At 28.9% G+C, this 24,169-nt stretch overlaps 4 protein-coding genes across 4 annotated transcripts; all 4 read left to right on the top strand.

The window, feature by feature from the left end:
- Nucleotides 1–3,153: 3,153 nt before the first annotated feature.
- GO595_007264 (Kelch motif family protein) lies at nucleotides 3,154–6,363 on the top strand (the record flags this gene model as incomplete). The annotated part of the gene is made up of 1 exon (XM_067920709.1): nucleotides 3,154–6,363. One exon carries the CDS (start codon nucleotides 3,154–3,156, stop codon nucleotides 6,361–6,363), a length of 3,210 nt encoding a protein of 1,069 aa, XP_067772783.1.
- A 343-nt stretch (nucleotides 6,364–6,706) lies between these two features.
- GO595_007263 (TLD family protein) lies at nucleotides 6,707–7,804 on the top strand (the record flags this gene model as incomplete). The annotated part of the gene is made up of 1 exon (XM_067920708.1): nucleotides 6,707–7,804. The coding sequence occupies one exon, from the start codon at nucleotides 6,707–6,709 to the stop codon at nucleotides 7,802–7,804; it is 1,098 nt and encodes a 365-aa protein (XP_067772782.1).
- Nucleotides 7,805–10,635: 2,831 nt separating this feature from the next.
- On the top strand, nucleotides 10,636–10,932 carry GO595_007262 (putative small ubiquitin-related modifier; the record flags this gene model as incomplete). Its single annotated transcript, XM_067920707.1, has 1 exon — nucleotides 10,636–10,932. The coding sequence occupies one exon, from the start codon at nucleotides 10,636–10,638 to the stop codon at nucleotides 10,930–10,932; it is 297 nt and encodes a 98-aa protein (XP_067772781.1).
- Nucleotides 10,933–23,663: 12,731 nt separating this feature from the next.
- On the top strand, nucleotides 23,664–24,041 carry GO595_007261 (fibronectin/fibrinogen-binding protein; the record flags this gene model as incomplete). The annotated part of the gene is made up of 1 exon (XM_067920706.1): nucleotides 23,664–24,041. The coding sequence occupies one exon, from the start codon at nucleotides 23,664–23,666 to the stop codon at nucleotides 24,039–24,041; it is 378 nt and encodes a 125-aa protein (XP_067772780.1).
- Nucleotides 24,042–24,169: the final 128 nt, after the last annotated feature.

Raw genomic sequence — 24,169 nt, 5'->3', positions numbered from 1 at the left:
TTTCTGAAACATCGGTCACATCTATTATGGTAAGTGAATCATATCAAGGTGAAAAATTCGGAAAATTCAATATAACCAAAGGAACACTTGATAAATGTTTACCAATGCCAACACAAACATTTGAACAATCAAGTATTTTTACTGCATCGAACGTATTTTCGGAATCTATTACATATTCTTCAAAATCTTTACCTTATTCTGATACATTTTCTCAAAGTAGTTTAATTACTGAACTAAATCCAATTTCACATATATCCAATTCTTATGTTTTAACATATATTTTATCGATTACATATACAATTTCTATTCATAATTCATTTATAACAAATTCATTTATTATTTCCAAAATTAATTCATTATATACTTATTCTCTAACCAGATATATTTGGTATGACTACACTACTATCATTTATTCAACTTATTATCAATTTTATACTTATCTTATTTCATTATCAAATTGCAATAATAAACAAAATAACATATCAACAAAAGTTCTTATTGGTGCTGTATGTGCTCCAGCAGGAATAATTTTTATCATTATTGGATTTTTCTTAATTTTTTTATATAAAAAAAACAATAAACAATCAACAAAATCATCAACATACATTGCTGTAAAAAATGAGCCACATGAACAACACATTGAATTTATTGATGAAGAGATCAAAAATTACGCATTAAAAGAGGAAGATCAATGGATTTAAAGATTATTAAATGTGTAATGCTTTATGAATTTTCATGATTCCTTATTTAATTAAAAAATATTTTAAAAAGTTAAGAAAAATACGTCAAAAAAATTTTTTGATTCTTGTTTTTGAGAGATGTTATTACATTTATCTTAATTTTATAAATCTATTTTATATTATATCTTCTTTCTCTATTCGACAGCCATCGTAGCTCAATCGGCTAGAGCATAAGACTCTTAATCTTGGGGTTGCGGGTTCGAGTCCCGCCGGTGGCTTTTTTTATTAGATACATTTTTTATTTTGTTCTATAAAAAATTACAATTGTAACATTTAAAATATTATATTTATAACGCCGCCAATTTTGATAAATTTTCTTTTCATATTCATTTCTACATCAAAGGATGAAAAGAATTGTACGAAATGTTGAAATATGAAAAACGGGTATCCATTGTTCTATGGTTTATGGTTGTTACCCAGTTTTTCAACAGGATATCAAAAAGTTGTGAAAGATGTACAACAAATTACTTCTCGAACAAGAAGGAATTAATATTAATGCTAAAGGTATTTATATGTTTTATTTAATATTTATTTTAATAATTTGTTATTTCAAAATAATATTTGGAAATTATTTAAATTATTTTGGACAGCACTTATTGAAGCATCTTGCAATGGTCATACAGTAATAGTTAAATTACTTCTTGAACAAGTAGGAATTATATGCAACATTAGTAATATTTTATATAAAATTAATGTTTTTTATAATTTGTTTATGAGTAATATTTGGCGATAATTTAGTTTTCTTAGAACAGCATTTATTTATGCATCTTATAATGGTAACATAAAAATAGTTAAATTACTTCTTTCCCAAAAAGGAATTGATATTAATTCAAAATATTTTTATTTGTTTTATTTGATATTTATTTTAATAAATCAATATTTGGGAATTGTTTAAAATATTTGTAACAGCACTTATGATTGCATCAGAAAAAGGATATACTGAAATTGTTAAAATTCTTCTTGAACATTCAGAAATTGATGTTAATGCTAATAGTATTTTATACTTTGTTTTTCATATTTGATATTTCAATTTTACCACTAATACATCAACAAATCAATTTTAACAGCACTTATTTTTGCATCTGAAAAAGGAAATGCGGATATAGTCAAATTACATCTTCAACAAAAATTAATTTATATCAATAATCGAACTGTTCTTTTTTTTATCTCGATGTTTTATTTAAAAATTTTATGTTTGAAAATAATCAAAGGCAAATATTTACATCATTTGATATACAGCACTTATTTTGGCATCCGAAAAATGTTATACCGAAACTGTTAAACTACTTATTGAACAAAAAGATATCGATATAAATATAAAAAATGTTTATTTAACTTATATAGAATTAAAATTAATCATTTTTTATTTCAAAATATTTGTTTCAGCACTTAAAGCAGCATCTCAATATCCTCACACTAAAATTGTTGAATTGCTTGTGCATACACAAAAAGAAAGATAAAAATAGTTAACAATTCATCTAATAAATGTTACAAAACCAAATGCTTCACATTATTAAAATTCTGAGAAAAATGATCAATATAATTGAGAAACTTTTCAACTAGTTGAATTACTTCACCAATTTTATCACTGTCAATAATTTTTGCATTTACATCTATTTAAGAGTAAGACAAAACAAATGATTTTGTCCAAAAACCCACAACATAAAAAATAAAGTATTTAATTCCAATTATCCATCACAAAGAGACCGTTAATGGCTAAATTTCCTACCAAAACATAAAATTCCAATTATTTTTGTCATAGAATAAATCATATTATTAGAAACAATACCATTTAGGAAAGATATTTATTATAATTTTAACTTTAAATTACTTATATTTAGATAGATGAAATAGTTTACTTTTCGAAAGTCATTTTCAGAACATTTCAGAGCCCATCGTATCAAAATCCACACAAATTTCTATCGTTACTGATTTTGGGCTCCATTGAAATCCAACAAGAAAAAATTCAAAGGAAAAATACCCGCTAAACCCAAACATGGCACCTCGGTATTTTTGCGTATGTTATGATGGCCACCCCAACAAATACCTCGAGGAATCCAAATGCAAAGGGCTTACGATACAAAAATTCATTGACAAACGAATATTAGATGATTCGTTACCCGTATGGATATGTACTCCATATTTTATGCATCTTTTGTCCATGAAAGATATACCGCTCAGAACGTATCCACAGCTTTTAAGTTATCAACATCAGTCGAAATATGATCGACCAGAATATTATCTTTATCAAACAATTTCCATACCAAAGGACACATTCAACTTATTTCTCACCATAAAACATAACACAGCGTTTTGTATACCGAAATTTCCGATCAATTTAAGTATCGTATTACTCAATACTCTCACAGCGGAAGACATCTGCAACAAAATACAAAGCACATTCGAGTGCGAGATGACAATCAAATACTTGATGATCGACAAAGAGATCATCTCGAAGAATATCATCATCGCGCCATACATAAACTTCGAGAATCCGGTCGAAATATCGGTGAAAATCGAATTCCCGGAGTCGTCAGTCCGTAAATTCCAACGACGTGCGAATCTTTTACACGAAGTCAAACAAACGGAACTCCAATTTATCGATGACCTCAAATATCTCACAGACGTATGGCATCCGCAACTCAAATCGAAGGGGATTCTCACAGACAATGAGCGGGACATTATCTTTCATGACTTCCCCGACATCCAAAAATCACATACAGAATTCTACACCGCGTTTTGCGAGTCGGAGCGTAACAACTACGCGGCCTGTGTCAGCTCCATTTTCCTTGAGTATGAAGACAAACTTCGTTCATCAGTTCATTACATATCATTATATCCGACAATCACCGAACTATTGACATTAAAGAAGGTGAACAAAGCGTTTTCGTCGATTCTTTCGGAACTTCAACAAGTTAATGATGGCCGAGATCTGATGTCATATTTGATCACTCCAATCCAAAGGTTACCACGTTACTTATTATTTCTTCGCGAGCTGGTCAAAATTACTCCGCATTATCATCCCGACGCGCAAATGTTACCATTAGCAACGGAAGTCATTGAGCGCATTAACAAAGATGCAGATGTCCTTACAGAACGTGCGAAACAAATGACCGTGTTGAAGAAGATCGAAGATAAGTTACGGAAATATGACATTAAATTTGTGGATCCACAACGTCGAATTGTAATGTTAGTTGAGGTCACATTAGTTGATAAGAAGAATTCACAAAATGCGCAATTATGTCTCTGTAATGATATTGTCTTCATATATATTGATCGAGGGAAAACAGCGAAGTTAATATTCGAGAAATCAATTTCGGTATTTCATTACTTACCAATTGTTGGAGAGTTTCGTTCGATATTAATACCATTTGTTCGCGATTCGAAAGTGAATAAGTTCGAGCGACGAGAATTATGTGTTACGTTTTCTAAGTTGGAAGAGAAGACGCAATTCTCCGATAACTTACAACGTCTCTTAGATGAAATATCATTCAAACAAAATACAAAGCCGAAGTTAATGATTTGGTCATTAAATTCTATTTCGGATTCATTACCATCGATTTGTCAACATAATTGTATTACTAATGGTAAGTCAATAATATTTAATGGCGGTGTATCAACATCACAAAGATTAATATATTCCGATTTTTCGACTTATCATCAAAAGTATTTCCATAATTATCCATTGTCTGAAATGACAACAATCGAAAGTGGTATCATTGGTAGAAGAAGATGTACATTTTCATATCTTAATGATTCATTATATGTAATCGGAGGATTCGTCGGTATTAAGGAAATACCCGAAATAATGCGATTCGATATGCAGACTCAAAAATGGCGTCAGTTCTGTATCCGAATCCAATTTTATCGTTATGGACATACATGTGTAACTTATAAAAACAAATTATATATCTATGGAGGTAAAACTAAAGCAAAAGGATTAAATTCCGAAATTTGGGTCTTAGATCCAACGAAAGAATCGATTGAACAATTAAAGTTTTCTGGCGCTTTCCCTGAACCTCGTGTCGATCATTCAGCAGTAGTTTTTAGGGATAAGATGTTTATTTTCGGGGGCAAAGGTCATAAAGGTTTATTGAATGATTTATGGTCATTTAATTTTAATACAAATGAATGGAAGAAAGAACAAATATTAAACTCAATTAATGCAAGAAAAGCTCATATATCATTAATATTAGGGAAAGAAATGATAATAATTGGCGGAATATCAGATAAGCCAATTTGTAATACATTTGTCATTGATTTGTTTGGATTAAATGTTAAAAAAGTCGAAGATAATGGTAACTTTCCAGAGTCATTAAGATATGCAAGTGGTGCAGTATTAGATAATTTGGATATTATAATATATGGAGGTATCGAGTTCAAAAGTAAATTACCTTTAAGTACTTTGTATACTATAAAGTTATGCCCAAGTTGGATTAAGGAAATAGAACAATCAGATGCACCTAAAATACCAATTAATAACTTGTTCAAACAAGAAATGTGGAGTAATATACTTAATATGAATTGTTGTCATTCAATAATAGCAAGTAGAACAACTTATTTGCCAGTAGAAAATAGAAAGAATTTGACTGAGAATTCAAACTCCAGAAGATTATCTGCTTTAAGAAGATCACATTCACAAGAAATGAAAAATCAACAAGCAATAAGAAGATTATCTCTTTCGACAATGTCTAATACAACTGATAATTTTGCAATAAATGAAATTAATTGTGGTAAGAAAAATATTGACGTGTCCGATGCTATTGTTATCGAAAAGGTTTTATCAAATATAGCTGCTGTTGTATTGAAGGATAATATTAATAATGAAACTGAAATAATTAGAAATGAAAAAATTATAAATTATTTAAATAAAAATGATAATGGTGAAAGAATTAGAAAAAGGAAAAAAGAAATGCCGCCGTTGCCTCCTAATGCTAATAAAGGAAATAAATTAAGAATAAGAAAACAAAATGTTAATGAAAGTTCAATTAGTGTACCACCAATGTCTCCTCCTCCTTCACTTCCTTTCCAAAATAAATCTCCGCCTTCCTTGAGAAGAAATAATGGAGAAGCTAGAACTAGAAGAAGAACAAGTCTTTCAAAAGATGATTTAAGTAAGGAAGTAAGACATAAATTTAATAGAATAAGTAACGAAAGTAAACATGATGGCCCTATTCCAAAGCCGAAAGTTAGCATTAGAAGAAATACTGATGTAATTAGCACATCAAAAATTGATGAGCATGTAAACCCTTCAAAAAGTGAAGACGATAAGGTTCAAAAGAAAGAAGAAACAACTCAAAAAGTGGAGAAAAATGCAATCACTATTCCACCACCATTTACTTTCGCTCCTTCAATACTTTCATCTCCATTAAATACAAATGAAAGTATACAAGTAGACGTAAATCAAATACAAAATGAAATGCAAAAAATGGAGGCGGCAACTGCTGCAAATAGAGCTCACTCACCAACTACGGAAAGACCAAGTAGACTCGCGAAATTTAGAGGACCTGCAACATTACATACTATGTCACCGAAAAAGTCAAGACCTCAAATGGTATATCCTCAAAGAAATGGGCAAAGAATTGCTGGGTTTGTGAACCAAAGAAATGCAGTAAGAAAATAATTGTTTTGATAAAGTTAATTGATATATTTTGTTGCGTAAAATTTAAAAATTTTTGAAGATTTATTTTAAAAATTATGTTTCAATAATAAATTCTTTAATATATGGTATATATAAATTACTGTATAAATAAATTTGGGAATATGTTGAGATTTTTCACTGTTTTTGTTTTTCTCTATGTGATATATAACTGATATGAAACATGATACATCGGAATGAACAGATGTTGATGTAATTATAAACGTAAAGTATCCAATATTTGATATAAACCGCATATTAAAATCTGAGAATTGTAAAATTGAATTGAATTCAATGCTTTATTTCCTATTATCAAATTTGATTCTGAATGGAAAGGAACAAAGTTGAGTACACCGTTCAGAATGATGATACCCTTCAATTAATTGCCCTCAAATTTGGTGTTCCAATTTTTTCTATCAGGCAAATTAATAATATCCAGGATGTAATTCCTGGTGATAAAATAATCATTGAACTTGATTCAACACTAAATAATTTGAATCCAATTGACTCACAGATATTTAATCGCCCAGCGCCGATTAATGGATTATTACTTTTACTTGATGAATGTATTCGTTTTGATCCATATTCAAAATCAATAAAACCAATCACTATTGACATCAAGGGTCTTGTTGCATCCACTATAGAACCACATCCATGTGAACTTTTTAGTTTTCCAGATGAAGTTATCAGCGAAGATTCACTATCATTACTAACAGTTTATTTTCTCTATATATTAGATGATGACACATCTCTTGATACATACGTTTTTACTGGCAAGCTATCTGAGCTTACCGAATATCAGAAAGTTCTTGAAACTCGTGCTGCAAAATTACAAGCAGAAATTAACTATACACCTCCACCACTTACGAAATTCATGACTCCGCCCGAAAAGTCTAAAAAGTCCATAGAGAAGCCTGCTTTTTCAGATGGTGAATCATCGATACTTGATAGCTCATCATCAATTCCGCTTCGCTCCTCTCTACCTTTACGCTTCAAGACACTCAAATGGTTTTTGAAGTATCGGCTTTCACGTGATGGCGTCTCATATCAAGCTCTTTCTTCAACACTTAAAAGAATTCGTTCATGTGTAATTCTGATAAAGACTTCCACGGGAGATACAATTGGATTTTTCTCTTCGAACGGCGTTTCTGTCAGTTCTACATCAAGTTATGGAAGTGGTGATAGTTTTGTATTTACATATACTCCTCAATTTGTTTGTTATAGATGGGCAAGGACTGCAAAATACTTTACATATTATTCCCAGGATGAGCTTATGTGCGGAAGTAGTAATGCTGCAGCGATTTACTTAGATAGAAACTTGATGAAAGGCTTCAGCGAAAAATGTAAAGCATTCAATTCATTACAGTTAACATCAAAAGTGCAATTTAAAGTAATTGATTTAGAAGTTTGGGGAATCGGAAAATAATCATCACGATGTTCTAAAACAAATTAATATGATAATAAATATATAATAATTATAAAATTTGTTTCTTTTATTCAAAATATATTAAAACTGATGAATCATTTTTTGCCATTGAAAAGAGTAAAATCATCTTTAAAAGGTTTATCCCAATTATAATTAAGATATCACATTTGTTATCACTGATTGGAATATTAAACACATCATTACCAAATTTGTGTTTAGTTTGCTTTTAAAGGAAGGATATACTTTGATGAAAGTTTCTTCTGGTTTTATGAAATTTACATTTTGATTATTTGATGCTACCGTAAGTAAAATTAAAATTACAATGTAATTACTGAGCAAAAACAATAAGGAAAGTATTCTATCGTGTATATTTAAAAAGTTTATTCAAAAAGCGGCTTGAATACCACAGCAAATCACTAAATGAAATGCACGCAAACAACCGAATTGTATGAAAATGTTTTACAACTACACACAAAATACGAGTTCCATACAAACACTGAAAATGAGTACAAAACTACGGAGAATGAATTCAAAAATATTTTCCAAAACTTTCAAATCTCTTCTTATTTAATGGTAAACTTTAGATTTGGAGAAGAGCTTAGGCCGAATAAGAAGATACCAGGTAAAGAAATCTTTCATTTTATGAAATATTATTCAACAAGCTCTGGTTTGATCACAAACATTAAAAGCAAACTAACAGACATCATTCAGAAAAACGATGTACAGCAGATGACTGAAAACATCAAAAATTATTTCCAAAATGGTTTAAGTGATTTATGTTTATTTTCTCACGTAACATTTCCAGCTATTTTTTCTTATTTTATGTTTCCTAAGACATTCAACATGGCTGTTCCCATTATAAAATCATTGATTTCTCAAACCTTACCACATATCTCAGGACATTTTGTTTGTTCATTCTTTGAATCCTATCCATTATTTATTAGTTCTTTATTCGCAAAATATGATGAACTAATGCTTGAAATTGAAAATAATCCATTACCAATTAAATGCTTCAACAATTTCATGTTATCAATACAACACGCGTGCACTCTCCTCACACCCGAACACACCGAAATTGCATCTATTTGTTATAATCAAGATAAACGACTATTTGCATTTGCTTTCATTGATCTTCTTCTTATCCCACATGTAAAAATACGGAACAATTCTAAAACCCTTGTTAACGCCTTGAACTTTATCTCATCCAACATTGAAATCCCATCATTTGTTCTTTTTGCCAAGTCATTTACTAACAACCGCTTCACCCAACCAAATAAGTATTCAATTTACGGCGGTTTTTCGTATCTTAACTCTTTATCCACTGCTAAAGCTTATGCCAACTCTACAATACATTTTTTTCTATCCAAGTATGAAGTTCCCATATTAGTTAAGATGTTAAAATTGAAGTCTGATGACAAACAAATCCAAAAATTGAATTTCATATATTACATTGATTTTCATTTTAATTTTCCTGAAGAAGAGAAAATCGAGTCCAAGCGAAGACTTAAAGAAGAATTTTTACTTGAGATGCCGAAAGAATTCGACTTAAGATGTGAATATTCTCAAGCACAAATATCTCAATTTGAAAAAGGATTTCGCGCACTTCTTCATTTTGGCCTAATACATAAGTACAGTGTACTTGATTTATTTAAGAAATTTTATTCTACGAATCATAATATTATCATCAAGAAACTCAACAAAGAAATTCCACTTATTCGAGATGAAGAATTCCAATGTTTTGCTCTGAAGAAATTATCGAATAAATACATTGATCATATTTGCGATTATGAAATTGCTTTAGCGCTAAAAGATTTCAATAACACGTTAAATGATATCTTATTACGAGCGAAAGAAAATGTAATCGAATTAATATCATTCGAAAACAAGAAATATGAACCGACGAAAGTTATAAAGTTTTGGCGAGAAACTGAAAATCGAAACATGCCACGAAACCAAAAGATCTATAGATTAATTGCTGAGAAATTGGTGAAAAATACGGACGAAGAGTTTTTGCCTGAAAAAGAAATCGAAAAAATGAAAAATCATTTGAAAAAAATATTCGAAAAAGATCGGAAAATGATAATTAAGAAAATACCGATAATTGTAATGAATTTGAGTTTGAGATTTTGTGGGTTTGATAAGGAAAGAAAGAAAATTGCAATGTATAATACTTTTGTGTCCATTTTAAGCGATGAGTGTAAACTTAGCTTCGTAAAATGCTTCTGCTTTTGCCTGACAACAGCGGTGCCGTTGATTTCGCAATCGAAAAAATTGATGAATTACTGCGAATACATTAAAAATGGCTGGCTGAGTTTGCTTTCATTAATTGATCATTTCGTTTTACCGAAAAATAATGATGTTCTTGAAGAATGGAATAATTTCATTCAAAACGTAAATAAGGTATTTATTTATTAGTAAACATACAAATTTGTTTTAAAAATATTGTTTTTTGTTCAAGAAGCCTGCAATTAGCGTCGTTTAAGAAGCAAAGCAAACTGAATTTTTTTTTGAAAAACTCATAAAAAAGATTATTGAACAGGAAACACCATATGGCAACTAGAAAGTAATAGGATAAACATATTAAAGAGCAACGTAATACAAAATACAATAAATATCGTGCAGAAGTAAGTTTATTTGTTAATTTGATAGAAATATATGCTTTTATGGAATATGGTGTATTGATCAATTAAAAAATAATAAAAAAAGAGTGTTAAAATCTTCAAACATGAGATGGAAAACATACGATAAATTTATGGGGGTGCCCCGATAGTTGCAACCAAATAAAATTGAATTCTTTACACCAGATAACGTGCGCTATGGTCAAAACTTAAATGGAATCAGAAACTTCACCAAAACCTGACCCATCACAAGATTCTTCAACTCAAGAAACTGTTAACTTAACAATAAAAGACCCTCAAGGAGAAGAGATATATTTCAGAGTTAAGAAAAGGGCAAAGATGGGGAGATTATTCAACGTGTATTGTAAACGTACAGGAATTGATCCAACAACCATGAGATTTTTCCATCAGGGTGAAAGGATCAATGAAGAACAAACACCAGATGATCTTAATCTCAAAGATGGTGATGTTATCGATGCATTTGTTCGACAAGTGGCAGGAATGGCATAACCAGCTAAACTTGATGTAATAAAAACAAAGTTTGATTATATTCTAAACAAATGGTTTTGTTAATTAATATTTCTTCTCTGCCAAACCAATTTATTAATTATCATGATGACCAATATATTTTAGGATGTTACATTTATGATAAAAACTTACAACGAAAAGAAGTCCTTCAGATAGAGTACTTACAAGGGTTTAAAAGGGAATTTAAAAGATATTTTTCGGAAAAAGATTTTATTCTGGAAAAAGCTGATGTTTATCGTTAAAAGTGACATATTTCGAAAAAAGTACTTTGGGTGCGCTAAAGGAACCGCCCGCAATTGAAAGGAATTGAACATATCGGATTTTCCCGATAGGTTTTGTTCGATTTTTAATCGGCAAAGGGTAATTCCTCGTTGTAAAAAAACGATGGGAAATTTCAATGAAAATAATTCAATAAAAAATGCTTAACATTTATGACAATGATTTTTGTGTGGATATGGTATGTGTCATGTGATTTTCATTAGTATGTGGCAAAATGTTATCAAATAATGTCAGAATAAATGAATCGTATATTGGTTATTATAACAGGATTCTGTTAATCATATTATTATTCATATTGTATTTATCATATTGTTAATCATAAATATATATAAATAAAAATACATGAAAGATAATTTTTATTAAATCAAATATCAAATTATATCAATCAAATGAAAGATTTCTTTATTATGATATTCTTTTTTCAAAAATTCAGAATTTTAAGTAAACCTATTGTTACATCTCTCTATTAATAATAATAATAATAATAATAATAATAATAATAATAATAATAATAATAATAATAATAATAATAATAATAATAATAATAATAATAATAATAATAATAATAATAATAATAATAATAATAATAATAATAATAATAATAATAATAATAATAATAATAATAATAATAATAATAATAATAATAATAATAATAATAATAATAATAATAATAATAATAATAATAATAATAATAATAAAATAAAATAAAAATAATTTCTAATTAATGTTTGATTTTATCTGAAAAGATTTTTCCAAATATATCCGAAATCTCTTCCATGATTGACCCTAAAACAAAATTCGTGAAGGTAATCAGATAATTTATTTTTATCTGAGTAACCTTTTTTTCTTCGCCAAAGTTTTGCCGCAGCCCATAAAGATTCGATTCGTTGTGTATGTGCTAAAGTTTGAGGATCCACAAAGTTCTGAGAATGATTTACTGTTAAATGGGAATAAGAATCTTTATTTAAATAAGAATATGATTTCCATTCATCACTTACAATAAGTGATGAAGGAGCAATCATTAATTTAATAATGGGTTGGAGAGTTTATATCTTCCTGTTTGGAACAGAAAAAAAATAAACTCTTCCTCCTTTGTTCCCATCGCAACCTCCAAATACCCATTGTTGTGGGACAATTCTTCCCACATGGTTTTAACGTTTTGTAAAAACGCTTTCGTCGATCTGCATATAATCTTTTAAAGGATTGCTTGTCATTTCATTTAAATTTTTTCTTATCATTTCTTGTCGGAAGATGTCAAACCAATGAATAATTGTTGGCATTGACATTCCGACAACCTCGTGGGTAGTGTGAATCGAAAAATCGGCACAAAAGCAAGCGAATATAAATAGAATTTTATTGATATCAGCTTTAACTGATTCATAAGGGAGAGGAGAATAAGCATGAACGGTTGTAAAACATAATCGATTTGTACATCTAAAATTCATATTTTGTATGTTAAATTTCATATATTTCTGGCATTTTTTGCAAGTAACGATCTCTGTGCGAGAAAAAGATGCACCTGTAATTTGAGTAATATATGAAGAATGAAATCCTTGGCTTATAAGACTGCTTATTGCTTGGAAATTTAAATCCATTTATTCCTATATTTTTTGAATGTGAATCATTTATTCTGACACTTTTGAATGTGTTTCATTTATTCTGACACTTTTTGAATGTGATTCGTTTGTTCTAATACTTTTTGAGTGTAATTCATTTATTTCGACAATATTTGATAACATTTTGACACATATTATTGAAAATCACCATGACACATACCATATCCACACAAAAATCATTGTCATAAATGTTAAGCATTTTTTATTGAATTATTTTCATTGAAATTTCCCATCGTTTTTTTACAACGAGGAATTACCCTTTGCCGATTAAAAATCGAACAAAACCTATCGGGAAAATCCGATATGTTCAATTCCTTTCAATTGCAAGCGGTTCCTTTGACGCACCCAGTACTTTTTTATTCCTTTGAACGTTTTTCGTTCGAATCCGATTGTCACCCCCCTATTTCGTAGAACGGGGCGTCCCATAACGTTACAAATTTTTCTATTTTTTTTATTTGAATAACTAGTTGCAATCGTATTTTTTTTAGCAGATACATCTTATTATTTTTTTAAGAATTAATATAAGAACCTTAATAGTAGTAGTTGGGCATAATGTATTACGGATCAATTACATAACCGCAGACCAAATTTCCAATTTATTTCAATCGATTTTTGAAAAATAAATTTCGAACGATCCCACTTTTTCAGAGAAATGGTTTGGAATGTTTCGAAAGATTTTGAAAGTTTAGTAAGTTATGCAGAAATAAAAACCAAACTCATTCAAATTAAGCCAATGTTCTCAAACTTATGCCAAATTATTTATACTTTAATTAAATTAATTCAAATTTTGTTAAATATTTCAAACTTCAGCAAAATTTTACGAACTTTTGTGAACTTATTCAATTTTGAAAACATGAATTTTTTTAAATTTTTCTAATGAATTTTAATCTTGAAACTTTCGAAGAAAATGAAAAACTAGTTTTAACAGGAAATTAATCTTGCTATTGATTGAATATCAAGTGATGATGAAGAAGATTAAATGAAATATGATGCAGATTTTATTATTAGTCAAGAAGATGATCACATGATGAAAACATTGACAAATTTCAAATGTCAAGAATTCTTAATTTTTTTCCAAGTCATAGAACCTTATCTGGAAAATGCTCATACAAGTGGAAGAAAACCAAAACTTTCAATTAAAACAATGTTTTTAATAGCACTATGCTCTTGTAAGCATGCTTTGAGTTTTGTTTTCCTTCAAATGCAATTTGGTTATGACAATTCCTATTTGAAAAGAATTGTCTTTCAAACAATTTCAATTTGTCATAACATTTTATTCAATTTTGCAGTTCGATGGATTTCACAAAAAGAAAATGAAAGAGATGGGATTTTATTTGAACATTTTCCATTTGCTACACGTGCTATTGATGCTTCTGTACAAGTATCAAAATCAAACTTAGATTGGTATTCAGGAAAACATAAGAAACATTGTATCAAAATGCAAGCAGCTGTTGGTCCAAAAGGATTGTTAATTGATTTAAGAGGATCAGTTAAAGGTTCTACACATGACTTCAAAATGTTCCAAAAAAGTGGATTACTAAATATCTATTTATCTGAAATGAATCGTTACATATCAATGTTCCCAAATAAATTTGCTCCAACAGCTATTTTTGATAAGGGATATATAGAAATTAAAAATATTTATCCTGGTGCAGAAACACCTTCAAGAAAACAAGAAACGGATTAACAACACAACAACAAAATTACAATTAAAATATCAATCATGATAGAGTCATTGTTGAAAGATGGTTTGGTAGACACAAAAGTTTATGGAAAATCATGTTTTCAAGATTATCCTTTGAATTAGATAGATACGAAATGACGTATATCTTTTGTAGTGCTTTAACAAACTTTCATATTTTCAATTATTTTTTGACTGAAAATGATCCAGTGGTTCCAGAAATGCACTAAACCAAAAATTGAAAAATATTTTTTTTCTTATTCAGAAGAAATTATTCCATTTGTTTCTCACTTGCGCTTATTATATGAAGTGCAAGAGGTGGATATTAATAATCAATTATTAAATTGCTTATCAATATCAACAACAATTCGGTGAAAATTCCAAGTATTTTTTTATTTGTTGTCTAGTTTATTGTCTTTTTTGCTTTTCTTTCAACAAATCAGTATTTTGCTTCCATAATTCCAATTGCCCTTCATTTGAACTTATCATTTGAAGTTCAAAAGATTGATACTGATAATCAATTCTTAAATTTCTTATAATTATCAATAGCAATTTTTTTTCCAAATATAAACTCACTATAGTATTTTTAGGCATACCTGTAAATGTCATTATAAAATAATAAATGGTTATTCTAGAAATTTTGTTTTGAATTTTCCAATAACCGTAAAATTGTATTCAAATTTTGATAAGTTCCGTAAAATAAATTTGGCAAAAGTTTGAGAATTTTGGCCATCTCCAAATAGATTTTTCCGAAGTCAGAAATTTGGCATAAGTTTGAGAAGATTAGTTAAAGTTTGAAATATAAAGTCAGAAATAAAAACTCTCGAAACTTCTCCATTATCATACCATCAATTTGATTTTCAATAAAATCATTGTATCTTCTGTAGATTTTTTTGGGAAAAATGAGCACCATAGAGGACATCCAGAGTGGATGTCAGTAGAAGGATCATGGGTCATGGGAGGAGTAGAAAGAACACCAGAAAAGAAACTTTTCGCACAAAAGGTAAACAATAGAAACATCGAAACCTTATCTAATATGATTTTTTTGATGTAGAAAAAGGATCAATAATATATACAGATTGTTGAAGTGCATACATGCCAGCAATCGAATATTAAACAAAAATCTAGATTTTTACAATTGTAATTACACTCAAACAAGTAGACCATCCCGAAGGATTTAAATCCGATGAAGGAATCATACCAATACCATTGAGGGAATATGGAATGGTATCAGATGTTACTGTGTTCAGTCCATAAAAATCAAAAATATATAGAAGGTCATTATTTATTTAGATTTATTTAGGAAAGACGAAAAAAAAAAAAATTTGTTGAATGCTTTTCTAATAGCACTCAAAGATATTCAATATGAATAGAAAATCAATTTTTATTTATTTTTATTTGGATTTTTTATAATAATTATTATTGTTTTTTTATTATGAGTTTCATTTTTTATTCATGCTTTGTTTTTATTCATATGGGAGCATATTTCACATACGCACTTTTATACGCGCTTTACGTAATAAACCATTCAAATACTTACTTTTTTGAATGCATGCCGATTCAATCATAAAAAATTCCAATTATTTTAATTTTTTCTAAACTTCGTAAATCAAACTTACAGATCATAGATAAAATTAATTCATAATATAACTTATATAAAGTAATTAAATAATTTGATATTAAATCTTCAAAAAATTAATTATAAAATAGAATAAGATCGATTTAAAAAAATATTTTTATTTTGAAATTCCGATAGCATTAATCGAATCTACACATTTAGCAACGTATATCTATAATGTTTTTTTTGATTAAAATAATTTGTATTTATGGGAAGAAATGATGATATTTTTTGAAAAATTGAGTCGTATTCAATTATTGAATGAGTATTCAATTAATACGCGGAAAAACCGTAAATAAAAACGACACATTCAAAACAATTTGACATACGATATTCAACTCAAAAGTGATATTTTGTTTGTAATAAAAATATCTGAATTATAAATGATGAATTAATAATTTCAGAATTATTATAATATTAACAAACATTAATAATTATTGATCATATCAAAGTTTCATTAATTTTATTAAAGTGAATTTTTTAATCTCAATTTGATTGCATTCGAAATTTAGATCTTATGATTATTATAAATAATACATACTAATATATGCATTCATTCTTTATTAATTATTTTATTCATTCATTATTATTATTGATCATAATTCATTTTTAACATTTATCATTACTAATTAAATATAATAGTCATCATTAAACATTAGATTTATCATTCTTTATTATTAATTATTACTGATCATTTATTATTATGTTCATTAATGAATAACATTTATGTATAACATTTGTAAATAACATTATGCACAACATTACATTATTAATAATATTAATAAATGACATTCGTAAAATATCGAATTTTGATCTGCTTAGTGTAAGACAATATGTGGTTCGTTTCATTTATTTATAGCTATGATTCCGCTAAAGTGTAGTTAGTCGACATGTTGATGTTATGTTTTCTGAATGACATTTTTTCAGCTCTGAAAATTAAATGCATTCAAAATTGACAGCATAACCGTCAAAATATCCTCATCAAATCAAATTTTTTTTTATTTTAATGTTTTATCTATTTTTTTTTAAATTTTAAAAGCGAAAAGTTCACGTGATTAAATGATTTAAAAAAAATGGGGTCACATCCATGGGATAAAGCTATGATTTTTTTAAACTAAAAATAATCGTTCGTACAACTTTTTGTATGAACGATACATTTAATTTTTTTCGTTTTTTGAGAATCACAATATCTTTTAAAAAAATGCGAAAATGAAAATTTCGAATAAAAAACATTTTTTTGAAATTCCATACTTTGATGAAGCAGAAAATTGACACGCACTTGAAAAAATTTTTAAAAATTATTCTGTGAATCTATTTTTTATATTATAGTAAGGTCTGATTGGTGTGAAAATGTCTGAAATGAAGTGAAAATCTGTCACTCTGACATCTATCGGCCCTTCTCAAAATTGAATGAAGGCTAAACGTACGAGCAATTTTAAGCCAGTTTTCTGGGTGAAAAAATGTAGTTATCAATGAATAAACAATATCCATTCAATACATAATTTTTTTCCTTTATGAATGTATCATGAAAACTCAAAAATCATCAAATTTTAAGAATAATTTCGATTTTGAAAATCTGTGTAAAACTCGAGTTTTTTGATATAATTCGATTGAAATATATGAGCGCATTTATAAGCATACAAAATTTTGTGAAAATTTCCTTTACTGATTCAATTTCACTTCATTTCTTGTTGATAAATTTTTAGTTATCTGCAACATATTCATGTGTTGCTTCTCTTATTAATTTATCCCTAAATTCTTCTTCGAATTCAATGTCAATTACTTGACCATTGTGAATTTTCAATTTAAATCCTGCAGCTTCCCACGAACTTCGAATCAATTCCTCATTGACAGAGGATTGATATGCCTTTTTGATTTTTTAAAGTGTTTGAGTAAACTTGGAATATGCTTTGTCAACAAAAATTGTTGAATATTTTCTGTTCAGTGCAGAGAACAAAGACACATCAAGCATTTGAACTATATGACTTGAGTGAGACGGAATTGGAATAAATTCGATATCTCCGATTTCATTAAGTGCTTGCTCAATTTCGGGTCCAAAATGTGCCGTGCATCCATCAGCGATTATTACACAATGCTTGTTTCCTTCTATGTTATCACGAATTAATTTAACATATGGAGCAAGGTAATATTTGACCCAAAATAGCATCGAATCCTGCGTCATATATCCCTTAGGAGTATAAATTCATGTCCCCCATCGACAAAAGAAAGTTTCTTTGAGATCTTGATCAAAAGTCTTCCTGGTAGACAGTAAAAGTGGTCGTATTGATAGAAATGAAGCTGTAATTGCTGCTACAAGAGATATGTGATGCTGTTCGACTGTTGCCCTCCAGTATGGTTTTATTTCACAATCATTGCATATAAAAACGCTTTTTGTTTTACCCTTATCTGGTCGCTTGCTGAAACCCGTTTCATCGAAATTTATCAATGAATGCGGATTTGGAGGGTCAGTCAAAATGCGCTCGATATTGGCAATATATTGATGAACTTGAGCAATATCAATTGAAGCTCTTTCTACATCTACGCATGGAACTTTGACTTTTGTAATTCGATCTTGATGTCTTTTACGAAAATTAAAACACCAATCTCGACTGAAATCACGATCTATAACTGTCCTTTTCTTATATATTTCAGATGCAATATCCCTGACTTCTTTTCCTGTGAGACAAGAATTGTGGCATTGTCCATTAAAAATAGAATTAATAAATGAAAATTACTTCTTCTTCAGTTAGTAATTGTGCTGGTGGTGGAATTTTTTCTTTTATAACGTTGACATCATCACCTCTATGCGCTATATAGTATTTGCGCGTAGATATGCCGAGAACTTGTCACAATTGATTTACAGTTATTGTTGGATGAATTTTTTTGATTAAATTAATGCGAATGAGTAATGATTTTTCGGAACGAAATTCAGCACTACGACATGAAGTGTGGACCTTCATGCCATCACCAAAACCAAAAGTATTGCAGCATTGCGTCAATGTCGGAATAGAATTTGAATTCATCTCACAAATAAAAATGAAGTGAAATTGAATCAGTAAAGGAAATTTTCACAAAATTTTGTATGCTTATAAATGCGCTCATATATTTCAATCGAATTATATCAAAAAACTCGAGTTTTACACAGATTTTCAAAATCGAAATTATTCTTAAAATTTGATGATTTTTGAGTTTTTATGATACATTCATAAAGGAAAAAAAATTATGTATTGAATGGATATTGTTTATTCATTGATAACTACATTTTTTCACCCAGAAAACTGGCTTAAAATTGCTCGTACGTTTAGCCTTCATTCAATTTTGAGAAGGGCCGATAGATGTCAGAGTGACAGATTTTCACTTCATTTCAGACATTTTCACACCAATCAGACCTTACTATAAAAAAGATAAAATTGATCAGTTGTTAATTATGTACCAATATAATGTATTTGTTATATATGTGTTAAATGATAAAATTAATCAAATTTCTCTACAATAATATATATATAATACTTAATTTCCATACGAATGAATGACTATGACACAGAAGCTAAAGGGAATATGATTTCATCATTTTGAAATTGCTTTTTTCATAACTGTTCATAAATGGTCGCTGAAAAATTAAAAGCAGTTGTTTTTGAAAACAAATATATATAATAAATAACTGTCGAATAAAAATTGATATATTATGAGCAATAACCTCAGATTTTCATGCAGAAATATATCGTTAATTGTTAATTTTTACTTTTTCCCTTGGTTTTGAAAGAAATCCTCCTGGAAAATAGAAGCATAAACTCGTTTCCTCCATTTCTTTATAATTTCACGAGAATTACCATCCAGATTAGCAAATTTTTCCTCTTCTATAACCACTCGATATATTTCCAATATTTGTAGCTCCAAGTGTCCTACAACAATCTCTGGTTTGATCTCTTCAATTGTTTCTAGCATTTTAACATGAGTCGATATGTATTTGTTTTCCGCATCTAGATCGATTTGATAAAGTTTGAATTTTTTCTTTTTCTGAACATCTGGCCATTCTAGATTTGATTTTTGATATCTAATGATCGGATCAGTGATATTAAAATGATCAAGAACAAATTCATCACCCTCTATATTTCTATAAGGACATAAGCAAGTGTGAAGGCAATCAGCGTCTTTTGATCCATATCTCTGCTCATTAATTTTTTTTGCATCACATGTGCAATCATCCTTTGTAAAATTTTGAATATTTTCTCTTTTTATAATTCGAAACTCTGCTTTTATTCGAAGTCTATTTATGTTTCTTATTATTCCAGCTTTTCCATTCCCATTGAAATTTCTATGAGATTCTATCACATAATCGACTAAATTAGCTATTCTATTAAATGTACTTAATTTACTTTTCTTTTTAATAGTTTGACAGAGCCTCGTTATTAGAAATTCTGCCAATGATTATGGGTTAAATAGTTCAATGAGGTGTCTATGACAAATGAACCTTTTCAGTGAATATTTTTCGCATGTTTTTTTCAAAGCCTTCCATAAATCGCATAGTACATCCATATTCGAATTTAAATTTAAGTTTCCTAATAATCTAAGTTGATATATTTAATTTGTTCATTTGTTAATTTTGAAATTTTTATCTCCCTACTCAGTTTGTTTCAACGTCATTTTCCTGTGAAGTGACCAATGAACTTGAATACTTTACTTGATTTTAACTCGATAGAGGACATTAAAAAAATAATTACAGCTATGGTGCGCGGAAATGTCACTCCACTTTCGAGAACGATCAAAATCAATTGAAAAAGTGGTAATGTCAAAATATATACAATCGATGGATCCAGAGCATCAAACAATGATGGAAATTTATGTTTAATCGAGACCAACAGCATCAATACGTACTAGAGATTATTTTAATACTCACAAATGCAATTAGTCAAGCTGCAAATGGTAACATTGATTCAGGTGATCATTCTTTTGATTTTATTAAATATCCTCCACATCAATCCTGTCTTACTACCACTGTGACAAGTGAGATGGCCAATAAACTTATTGCTGGATATTTAAAGTTCAATAATTTTGATCACACATTTTTCTTGTTTTGTAAGGAAGCAAAAATCAATGATAGAGAAATTATTGATGAGCATCTAGTTGAAACTCTTCAAAATTCATTAGTATACACGAAAAATGAAAAGGAAGTGAAAACTAAAATTTCCGAAGAAAACATCTTGTTCAATTTTGGAAATCATCTTGAACTCCTCTCTAAAGTTAATATTTTGATAATAAATATGTTGCTTGAAGAAGAGCGAATTACTATGCGAGAAATTTCTTCTCACTTTAGGTGTTCCAACACTTCATTTCAGAAAGTTTTTCAAAAGAATAATATTGAATATCCAAAACTCAAAAGAGGGAGGCATTTAAAGAATGTAGAACAAAATGCGATCGATATCATTTTGCAATACACTTAAAAATTCAGAGTTGGTTACAAAAGGATGACAGATGTTTCTCTAAGTAAAGGATAGAGTGTTTCTCAGAACCAGATCCGAAAGGTTTATGAAAGTAATGATTTATTTATGTTTGAAAAAGAATATAAACCTGAAAATGAACATAAACTTAGATTTGTTGCGCCATTTGTTAATCAGATTTGAAACACTGATCTTCATTACTTAGATAAAAGGTAAGGGGAAGAACAAAAATATTTAATAAGTTTCATCGATGATAGATCTCGAAAAATTTTGTATCATGATAATTTCGACTTACAACAACTTTTGTGAAATTATAATCATAGAAATCATTTTACAGGGGGGTGAAAAAGTACCCGACCCACCCCTGTAATTCTTTATTAAGAATGAATTAAAACATAAAATGGTATTTATATATAAGTATAAACTCTTGTGTATTTAAGTATATACAAATTTTTAAAAAATATAAATTCAGTGGAAAGTTATATACGTTTAAATTTTCGAACGTTTAAAATAATTGGTATTATGTCTATTGAGCAAATGTATGTCATTCATTTTTTAATGCTACAAGGCCAAGGTTGCAGGAAAATCAAAAAGCAATTAGATGAAACGTATAAGGAGGAAGCATACTCTGAAATCCAAATAAAATTTTGGATCAAAAGCTGGAAGGAGGGTAGAACCACAGGCGAAGATCTCCCAAGGAGTGGAAGGCCAAAAATCGATATTAAGAAATTAATTTTAAATTTTCTCAATGATGAACCTTATGCATCAACCAAGGTAATGGCAAAAGCTTTCCACGTTGATAAATTTTTTGTTAAGAGAAACTTATTAGTAATGAATTATAAAAAATATCCAAAAGAATGGATTCCTCATTTACTCACTAATGAACAAAAATTAAAAAGGGACCAAGAATCAGAAGAACTTTTAAAGATACTTAAGGCAGATGAACCAAACAATTTTGCCAATATTATTACTGGTGATGAAAGTTGGTTTAATATGCATTATGATCATGTATTTCAATGGGCACCAAATCCAGATTCTGTTACACCAAGGTTGAGACAAAGTATCAATACAAAAAAACGGATGGTTACAATATTCTTTACTGGTGTTGGCCTTGTAACAGTTAAGATTTTAGATTTGAGTTTAAAATTTAATTCAACACATTTTTGTGGATGCATTTTATCCAGCATCGTCAAAAATGGACGAATTGGTACTAGAAAAAAAAAGGTTAAGGAAATGTTTATTCATATGGACAACTGTCGCATTCATAATTCAAAAGTGACCACTGATTGTATAAAAAAAAGCGGACTAATAAGAGCACCCCATCCGCCATATTCCCCCGATATTGCACCAAGTGACTTCTGGTTTTTCGGATACTCGAAAAACAAGTTCGCAGGTAAATCATTTAACGATGAAAAAGAGTTAAAAAGTGCCATTAAAGAAATATGGGACAATCTTACTTTCGAAGACCTTCAAAATGTGTTCCATGAATGGATTAATTGATTGGAAGATGTCATTAGAAACAATGGTGAATACATTAATTAAAAACATTAACTAAATTTATTAATATTAAGATTTTAGCATTTTTGAAAGGTGGGTTGGATACTTTTTCAGCCCCCTGTATTAGATCACAGAAAAAATGAAACCAAGATAATGAATTTTAAAACATATTTTTTTGAGAAATAAAAAAACCATATGAAATGTTTTGAAAATGTTTGAAGATAATGAACAAAATATATCTTTAATTTGTATATCATAAAAATTTTATTACAATAAAAACAAGTACCCATGTTTCGAACAGACAATGTACTAAATTTAATACTAATTCCGAAACAGACTTATTCCGGAATAAATTTATTGAAATAAAACTTATTCGGTAATAAGTCATTTTTACAGAAAAATTTTCATGAAATAGCCTAAAGTTTATAAAGTTTACATGCAAACTTTTCATTCAATTTTTTTCGGTTCGTTCACAACAAATTAAACGGTCTTATACCATAAACTTTTGAAAAGTGAAAAATTTTGCTATGAAAATTGGATTTCGGTTCTTGTGACCATTCCACATGTGAAAAACAAAAATTTTTATGAGAGAGTTTGTTTCTTCGTCTGGTATACATATCAAGGTTGGTGAGAATGAGAAAGAAAATGGTTTTCTAATTAGACATTCTCATCAAGATTTTATTTGGTGTCATTTGAAAAATCGTCCTTCTCCACATGTTGTAATCGAAAGTGCAGAACCTGACTCAGACACAATCTCAGATGCACTTCAATTAGTGAAATGGTTTTCTAAAGCGAAAAATGAAAACTCGACTAATTGCATCATATCAAAAATTAGGAATCTTATTCGTGTTGATTACCAGCATCCTGGACTTGTCCAACTGAAGAAAGCTCCAGTTACAAAAACAGTTAAAGTTGATTTTTCAGAACTTCGTCGACTTGGAATTGATCCTTCAAAACAATGATTTTTTTGTTAAATATTATTATCCAAGTAATACTTCAAAAGGAAGCGGGGATGTAATCATCGATTGTGGTTATCCTAAATGTTTCGCACAAATAAGAACAGATGGAACATTTAGATACATATAAAACA

This window comes from Histomonas meleagridis (assembly GCF_020186115.1).
Source record: "Histomonas meleagridis strain 2922-C6/04-10x chromosome Unknown contig_51, whole genome shotgun sequence".
Lineage (NCBI taxonomy): Eukaryota > Parabasalia > Tritrichomonadida > Dientamoebidae > Histomonas > Histomonas meleagridis.
This window is presented reverse-complemented; position numbering and strand designations above follow the sequence as displayed.